At 43.2% G+C, this 9,201-nt stretch overlaps 1 protein-coding gene across 1 annotated transcript in view; it reads left to right on the top strand.

Moving 5' to 3' along the window:
* Positions 1-9,201, top strand: part of LOC101360037 (butyrophilin-like protein 1) — a 54,608-nt gene that overhangs the window by 13,680 nt on the left and 31,727 nt on the right. Inside the window, exons 3-4 of the mRNA XM_023725569.1 lie at positions 6,038-6,319; positions 6,433-6,570. Coding sequence (XP_023581337.1) covers positions 6,038-6,319; positions 6,433-6,570 — 420 coding nt within the window. The remainder of the gene's footprint in view (positions 1-6,037; positions 6,320-6,432; positions 6,571-9,201) is intronic.

Below are 9,201 nucleotides of genomic sequence, written 5' to 3' on the forward strand. Positions count from 1 at the left end.
ATGAGTAGATTTGTTAACTTTCTTTGTGTTTACCGTGAAATTTACCCTTACCTTCCTAGGTTTGAAGCAGTCTATTATTACTTGGTATCACCTTGCCCTCCTCTCCATTAGAAGGTTCTATAACTACACCATTTATTCCCTTTTTTATTGTTCTAATGTTGTTCTCATTTACAGATTAACCTCTCTGGTTCCCTATTGTAATTCTTTTGGTTTTGGATAGTCCTGGAGAATTCACTTCCTAAGTTGATATCTGGCTGGTACAATCCTGCATCCTAGATTCAGCCTATAGTCTGATGTTGTTTTGCTCAGATGAAAGGACTCCCTTTAGTAATTCTTGTAAGTTTGGTTTAGTTTTTACATATTCCCTTAATTTCTGTTTATCTGGAAATGACCCAATTTCACCATCCTATTTGAACGAGAGTTTTGCAGGATATATTATTCTTGGCTGGCAATTTTTTTCTTTCAAGGTTTGATATATGTCATCTCGTTGCCTTCTTGCCTGCATGGTTTCTGCCGAATAATCCGAGCTTAGGCTTATTGTTTCTTCTGTGTATGTGACTTTTTGTTTTTCTCAAGCTGCTCTCAGTTTCTTTGTCTTTGGTTTTAGCGAGCATGATTATGATATGCCTTGGTGATTTTCTTTTGGGGTCTATCCTATATGGGGTTCGTTAAGCTTCTTGGATGGTTAGCTTTTCGTCTTTCATGATATTGGGGAAGTTTTCTGTCAGCAGTTCTTCAATGATCCTCTCTTGTGTTTTCTGTTTTCTTCCCCTGTTCTGGAACTCCAATCAGTCAAAAATTTTTGCTTTTGATTGTATCCCACATAATTCTCAGGGTTTCTTCATTCTTCTTCATTCTTTTTTCTGATTTTCCCTCAGAGTTGTATCCATGTGTTTGTCTTCAGTTTCGCTGATCCTGTCTTCCATCGTTTCAGACCTGCTCCTCAGCCTTTCTATGACATTGTCCATTTCTGAAATCTTGTTGTTTATCTTTTGGATTTCTAATTTTGTTTTTGTATGATTTCTAGTTGTGAATTTATTTTAGTATTTTCTTCCTTTATCATTTTCCTGAATTCTTCCTTTTTTTGCCTGTATTTTCCGTGATTTTGTCTGCCTTTTCCATGAATTTGTCTATTTTTTCCTCATTTTTGTCTGCTTGTTGCTTCAACTCTTCGATAGCTCTGAATATTAGAGATTTGAATTCCCTATCAGGTAATCTAGTGCCTTTTCTGCTACTGGAAATTCAGCTGATGTTTTATTTTGGACGCCTACTTGAACAATCCTGTCCTGTTTTTGTAAATGTTTTGATATTGTCTGCTGTCTTTGGGGCATTCTGTAGTTATTTTCCTCATTTATTGATTGTAGATTTGTTTGTTTTGTCCTGCTTTTTTGTTTCATTTGGCTATGTCTGAGCAGACAGGCTGTGTGTTCTTTGTTGTTTGCTCATCTGTAGGCATGATAGTTTTCACTTCCTTTTCCAATGAGCGGGGTCATTTGCTCAGGTATGGTACAGCAGGGCAGGTTCAGCTGAAGGGGAGTTGCTGGGATGGGTTGTTTGTGGCACTTACTAGAGCTGACAGGGTAGGCCGAGAATCACTGCAGGGCAGATTCTAGTAGGCTGTACCTGCGCTGCTTGGGGATGTGAAGTTCAGCATATGGTGCAGGTAGGCAGGAAGGAGGGGGGAGATTGTGATGTGTGGAGCTAAGATGGGTATGGGAAAGAGGAGAGAGAGGAGAGAGGAACAGGAGCCAAAAACATACAAACAAAGAAAGAAAAAAGAGCGCTAAGGGAGCTTGCCATTGGAGTGGAGAGATGAGAGACTGAGGAATGGAGAAAAACAAAAAGGAAAAAAAAGAAAAATGATAAAAAAAGAATAAATAAATATTAGGAAAGAAAAAAGAAAAGCCCACAGGTATCCCACCGGTGCGGCTGCAGGTACTGGGGAAGTTGCTCCCAGGCCATGAAATACAGCTTGGCTAGAAGGGGTAAAGGTGTCACATAGCGCCACTTATTCAGGAGATAGGAAGAGAAGGAAGTATAGAGAGATGAGAAACTGAGAAATGAAGAAAGAGCAAAGGGGAAAAAGAGAGAGAAAAAAAACAAAACAAAATCCAAAAAACCAAGAAAAATGAAATGCTCCATGGATCTCCCTGTGCATCTGCACAGAGTAAGGGAGCAGCCCCCAAGCTGTGCACTACTGTCCAGCTAGAAGGAGCTCCCAGGCCGAAAAAGGAAAAAGAAAACAAACAAGTCAAAACAGAGAAAATCAGAACAAACAAACAAACAAACAAACAAAAAAAGCTGCGGGGATCTCACCAGCTTGGCAGCACAGATCAGGAAGCAGCTTCATAGTCGAGTGGTGTTTTGTAGCTTTTCAGGAAGAAGCAAAGATGCCACACGGAGCCTGGTATTTGCGAGAAAGGAGGAGGCGGTGTTGAAAGGTAAGGAAAAAATTGAAAGAAGAGGGAAAAAAGCAACATCAGCAGCCAACAAATGGCACTCACGGACTGGCCAGTGTGGGCGGGTGGAATCCAGGTGGCACTGAGGTGAAGCTTGTGCTTCCTGGCCAAGAGACTGTGGTCGCAGGAAGCAGAGGAGGCCGAGTGGAGGTGAAGAAAGGTGGGGGGTGGGAAAGCAAATATCGCTAGTTACTGGCTGTTCTGTCTCCTGCTGGAAGCTCTGTGAAGCTGCTTTCTCATGCTCCATGTTTGCTAGTCTCTTACAGGAGTCCAAGATGGCAGACACATGCTGCAGTAGCTGATAGGGGACCTCTGCATGTATCTCTTCTCACTCTCTATTCTCTATCAGTTTCTTATTTCATTCGATGCTTGTCTGAGTTCTTTAGCTCTTCATTTGATGTTTAGGGTTTCAGGATAGACTTTTGTCTCTGTTTGACTTAGTTTTTTGGATCTTTGCTGTGGAGGGATGGCGTGGTGCTTCTGTCTATAGCACCATGTTGCCTGGAAGTTGAAACTGCTGACCTTTTGGTTAGCAGCTGAATGCTTATCCACTGCTCTAGCTGGGCTTCTGAGCGTTTATAGGGTTCAGCTAATCTGGGCTAGGCTTGGCTAATTTCAACTGGGCTCATTCATGTATTTTGGTCACCTGAAGGGGTCACCATGTGGACCTTGGCTGGGTTTTTCACATGGATGGGAGTCAACTGGCTGATCTGGGAAAGGCTGGGATGACAAGGCAATGAGTCTGGTCCTCCTGCAGGCTAGCGTGAGCATGTCCTTCCCATGGAAATAGAAGAAGGCCCAGTGGTGCAAGCAGTTTTCAAACCTTTGCTTGTGTCACATTAACTAATTTCCTACTGGCCAAATAAAGTCACATGACCTATCCAAGAGTCAGAGTAGGAGGGCACTACAAAGCGAAGTGGCAAAGGAGGAGGTGGATATAAAGAAGGTGAAGCCCCAGGGCTATGTTTGTGATTAATGTACCAAAGATAGGGCAAAATTATGACTTCTGTTCTGGAATTTTGAGTTTGAAGTGTATATGAGAAATCCTTGTAAAGATAACCGATGTGGATGTGGATATAAAGGAGGGGAATTTGGGAGACAGAGTTGCTTAATTGATATAATTTTGGAAGTGATTTCCAAACAGAAGAAAGGGGAACAAAAAGAAGCCAGGGAAACTGTATGACATGAGAAGAATGGAGATTCAAGGACCACGCTGGAAGGGAGACTGAGGAAGAAGGGTTTCAGTGTGACTTCTGGGCTTCCAAGTAGGAGTTTTTTTGTTAACTCTCCAGGAATAGACTCAATGGAATAATAGGAGAAGTCAGAGTGTTGGGAGTTGAGATGTATGTGAGAGTGAGAACATGGAGGTGTTCATGGGTTATAAAGCTTACTCTTCTACGAAGGGGAGAAGGAGACTAAAAGTTTGAACCTGTTTATGTGTTTAGGAAAAGAAGTAGGCAGAGAAGAAGAGATTAACAATAAGAATGGGATAGGGAGGTAGAGGTGAGAGAGAGGAGAGAAGAGGAGAGGAAAGGGAGATGATAATTGATGGGACTAAGCCTTAGAAGAGGTGGTGACCTCTGGGTTCCAGAACTCAGAGGAACAATTGTCCTTGAATGGACGAGATTTCCTCTCACTTTGTGACAGGAAGATGAGAGTAAGCTCAGTTTGGATAAAGAAAATTTTGTGGGTAATTAAAGCAAAACAAACCAACAACAACAGCAACAAAAATCCATAAATCTCTTAATTTCAAATATTTCCTACTTCCTAGAGTAAGGCCAACAAAGACTTAGTTTCAACAAAACTTACAGCCAAGTTTAATTTTGCCCTTGAAATTTTTTGTAATGATGCCATCTTATTTCTCCTGGCCTGGTCTGGAATTTTGTCCTTTGATTTATGTTTCCTGGGCTGTATCTCAAGAAAGGAGGTTTGAAATTTCTTATCCTTTTTTGTCTGTGCCTCAGTCTTTCCACCTGCACAGTTGGAAAGGACAGTCTCCAGCCCCAGAGCTCCCCTAACGAGTTCATATGCTCCTTCCTTGGTTCTCTGTGGTGGTGCTTCTGCCCCGCCACCACTAGGGGACGGCCTTCCCATGGAAACTCCAGAATGCAAACCCAAGGCTCCCTATGTCACACTGCTAGGGTCCCAGGGCAAATCGAGTCACCTGACCTAGCCCAGAGTCAGAGTGTGAAGACACCACAAAATGATGTAACGGAAGGTGAGGTGTATCTAAAGAAAGGTGAAGACCCTGTGCTACTTTTGTAATCGATCTACTACACATGGAAAGCAATTATGAATTCTGTTTGGAATTTTTTAGTCCAAAGTGTATGTGAGAATGCTGGTGGAGATAACTCATGGGGTTTTGGATATAAGGGAGATAGGGTTGGTTAATGCATATAATTTTGGAAGTGATTTACAAAGAGAAGCAGTGTGCATGGAAAGAAACCAGGCAGAGCGTGTGAAGTGATAAGAGTAAGATTCATGAAACAGACGCCGGGACTTCTGCTTTTATGGAGCAGAATGAGAAAAAGAAGTCCAGGAAAGAGGCTTAGCAGAGTGATCTGAGAGGTGACAAGCCAAACAGAAGAGTGACCAAGTCAAGATGGAGACAGTTTCAAGATAGAGTCAACAGTGTCACATGCTGAATGGAGACTGAGGAAGAATGACTGCAGGGTGGGCACTAAGGCTGCCAAGTAGGAGATTTTTGTTAACTCACCAAGAATAGATTCAAAGGAATAGTAGAAGTCAGACTATTGGGGGTTTAGAAGAAGGTGAGTGGTGAGAACATGGAGATGTTCATAGATTATAATGCCCACTCTTCTGAGAAGGGAAGAAAAAAAAGCTTGCAGAAATTTGAACATGTTTGTATCTTTAGAAAAAAGAATAGGTAAAGATGAAGAGATTAACAATAAGACAGAAAAGAGAGAGAGAGAATAATTGATGGGACCAAGCCTTAAAAGAGATGGTGACCTGTGAGGTCCAGATCTCAGGGGAAAAGTTACTCTTTGGTGGGGAGATTTCCTCACACTTTGTGACAGGAGAATGAGGATAAGATCAGTTTATATGCAGAAGAGTTGGTGGGTAATTAAAACAAAAACAAAACAAAATCCATAAATCACTTAATTACAAACATTTTCTACTGCATAGAGGAGGTCCACTCAAGACTTTGTTTTGACAAAACTCCATGGCCTAGTTTGATTTATATCCTTGAATAATTTTGAAAAAGACCATTCTTGTTCTTCCTGGTTTGGTCCGAATTTTTGTCCTTTGATTTATGTTTCCTGGGCTGATCTCAGATAAAAGTTTTGAAATTCATTTTTGTCTTCTCTCTGTGCCTCGGTCTTTCCACCCGTGTGGTTGGAAGGAATAGGACCTGTCCCAGATGCTCCCCTAAAAGTTCTCCTAAGATCTCCTTCCTTGGTTCCCTGTGGTGGGGCTGTGGCCCGCCACCAGTAGGGGGCAGCCTTCCCATAGAACCCCCAGAATTCAGGCTGGATGCACCCCTAGAGATGGGCAGGGTCCTGAGTCTGCACCTGGGACAAGGCAGCCTCCTGGGCTTCACAGTTTCCCTCCCACAGGTGTGGGCTCTGCCCCTCAAGTGCACATGGAGAGGCTGGAGGAGGACGGGGTCCATGTGACCTGCACAGCCTTTGGGTGGTTTCCGAAGCCCCAGGTTCAGTGGAGAGACTGTAGTGGAGAGACGTTCCTAGATTCCTCTGAGGCCCACACCCAAGACGCTGAAGGGCTGTTTCGCGTGGAGGCTTCACTGTTGGTGAGAAACAGCTCTGTGGGGATAGTGAGCTGCTCTATCCTCAACCCCATCCTGGGCCAGGAGAAGGCAAAGGCCATTTTCATCCCAGGTAAGCGCTGTTCCTGCTCACAGCAAGGTCGGGTGGAGGGGGACTGAGTCCCTGAGCGTGCTGGGCTGGGCTGGCCTGGGTACGCCCTGATGCGGTCTGTGGTTGGGCCACAGAGCCCTTTTCTCCCCAGGCCTCTCCCTGGAAGCCGGCTTTTGCTGTGAGCCTGAGCATATTGGTGCTCGTCATCCTTGGGGCTGGCTATTTTCTCAGGAAGGAACATTCAGCAAAGGTGCAGGCGGTGAAGGCCAGAGGTAAGACAAGGGAGGGGCCAGGCTAGATGAGGGCAGAGCTTGTGCAGAGAAGTAGAGCTGACAGCAGGACCAGAGCCCGTGGTTGCAGCCTCCAGGACGACCCAGGGCCCCTGTCCAGAGCAGGAAACTCAGGAGATCCAGAGAGGGCAACTGGGGCCCTTTAGGCTCTGATGAGTCTGGAAGGAGAACTTTCTCCTGTATACAGAGGGGATCGTTTTTGTGTGTTCTCCAGGCACACAGTCTTTTCTTTTCTTAGAGAAGGGAGTTCATGCTGTTTTTTTTTTTTTAAATCTTTTTCAGATGAACTCCAGGCAGAGCTGGGTAAGTTCTTCTCTCCCTCCCAAACTCTCTGTGTCTCGTTTGGGGAAGATATTATTGTTCTTAGCTCACCTCATTTCCTGTGTGTTGCTTTTCAGACTCTAGGATAAGTCTTTCCCAAGAATGGTGAGTAACTCTCCTGAAGTCCCTGGGTCGACTGTTCCGCATGTGCCCAGGTGTGCTCTCACCCTGTGTGTCTCTGGCATGGACATGAGGATCCTGTTTACTGAGGGCAGAAGTGGAAGATAGTGGAGGCAGGAATCCTGCTCCTGGTGTTGTTCCTGATCAGGGCGTCTGCTTCCCACCAGTGCTGGAAACCTGGATTCTATCATGCATCCTGGGTGTCATGGATTGAATTGTGTCACCCAAAAATATGTGTATCAATTTGGCTAGGCCATGATTCCCAGTATTGTGTGATTGTCCACCATTTTGTCATCTGATGTGATTTTCCTATGTGTTGTAAATCCTATTTCTATGATGTTGATGAGATGGGATTAGCAGCAGTTATGTTAATGAGGCAGGACTCAGTCTACAAGATTGAATTGTGTCTTGAGCCAATCTCTTTTGAGATATAAAAGAGAGAAGCAAGTGAAGAGACATGGGGATCTCATACCACCAAGCAACAAGAGCCAAGAGAATACCATGTTCTTTGGACCTGGGGTCCCTGTGCCTGAGAAGCTCTTAGACCAGGGGAAGATTGATGACAAAGATCTTTCCCTAGAGCTGACACAGAGAGAAAGCCTTCCCCTGGAGCTGGCACCCTAATTTGGACTTCTAGCCTACTAGACTGTGAGAGAATAAATTTCTCTTTGTTAAAGCCATTCACTTGTGGTATTTCTGTTATAGCAGCACTAGATGACTAAGACACTGGATCTTCTCATTCCAGGCGTGACCTGTTCACCATATTGTAGGTTTTCTAGCCTTCAATGCATATATCTTTCAGTCTGCACCTGGAAACCAAAAGGGATTTCATGAAAGGAGCTGTATAAATAAATGGGGTCATTAGTTTAGGTCCCAAATACCTTCTTCCTGGGAACGCCAGCGCTCTCCAGCTCCTGCAGGTGTTGATCAAAAAGTGATGGGAACCCTCATCTGTTGCTGGTGGGAATGCAAAATGGTACAGCCACTTTGGAAAACAGTGTGGCAGTTCTTCAAAAAACTAAAAATAGAACTACCATATGACCCAGCAATCTCAGTGCCAGGTATATACCCAAAAGATTGAAAAGCAAGAACACAAACAGAATTCTGTATGGCAATGCTCATTGTAGCACTATTCACAATAGCCAAAATGTGGAAACAATGGAAATGTCCATCAACAGAAGAGTTGATAAACAAAATGTGGTATATACTTATAATGGAATATTACTTATCCATAAAGAGAAGTGAAGTCTCAATGCATGCCACAATATGGATGAACCCTGAAAACATGCTAATGAATTAAGTCAATCACAAAAAGACAAATACATGATCTCACTCATATGAAATTGGCAAACATATGGAAACCAAAGTTTATTAGGAGGAGTTACTGTTCAGAGGGCACTGAGTTTATGTTAATGGTGGTAGCACAATTTAGAAAAAGAGAGTGATAATGGTTGCACAACACAAAGAATGTAATCAATGTCACTGAAATATACATGTAAAAGTGGTTTAATTGACATATGTTTTTTTATGAGTATTTGTTCCAGAATAGAAAAATATGATGAAGAGAGAACTGGGCTGAGTGTGGAGGGAGATGAGATGAAATCAACTGAGGGCTCCCTAGTATAGAGGTGTTATTATCTCTAGAAATAGTTTATCTGAGAATGAATGGCCACTTTTACCCTGAAGTTGGTGTCATAGCCCTGTTTTTCCTTCATTTCTCCTTCTGGTTACTGGTTATTTCCTAGTTATATATTTGGCTAAAAAAAAAAAGATTGGCTATAATAATGCTTTCTTACAATTATGGAATAATTTATACTTTTTGTTCCTATATATATTTTCACACATATATTTTTGGATTCTTAGTAGCAACACTGAATGCTGGTAGAACAGACCTTCTGGAGGTTGTTGTGACACAGAACAGCTAAGTGATGTGCACAGCAAAAGTGTGCACAGTGACACAGCAGCAGCAGCACAGTGTGGAACTTGACTGCACTGTGGTCATGGGAAGTTCCCACCACCCCTGGCCAGCTCTGCACATTGCAGGAGCTCATCTCCCTCTGGCCTCTCTCTCCCTCTGGATAGTTACCCCTTGTCTTAGAATAGGTTCTCTACAGAAGGAAAACCAGTGAAGTGTCTATATATATATATATATATATATATATGTATATATAA

The sequence above is a fragment of the Trichechus manatus genome, unplaced genomic scaffold (assembly GCF_000243295.1).
Source record: "Trichechus manatus latirostris isolate Lorelei unplaced genomic scaffold, TriManLat1.0 scaffold00327, whole genome shotgun sequence".
In the NCBI taxonomy this organism is placed as follows: domain Eukaryota; kingdom Metazoa; phylum Chordata; class Mammalia; order Sirenia; family Trichechidae; genus Trichechus; species Trichechus manatus.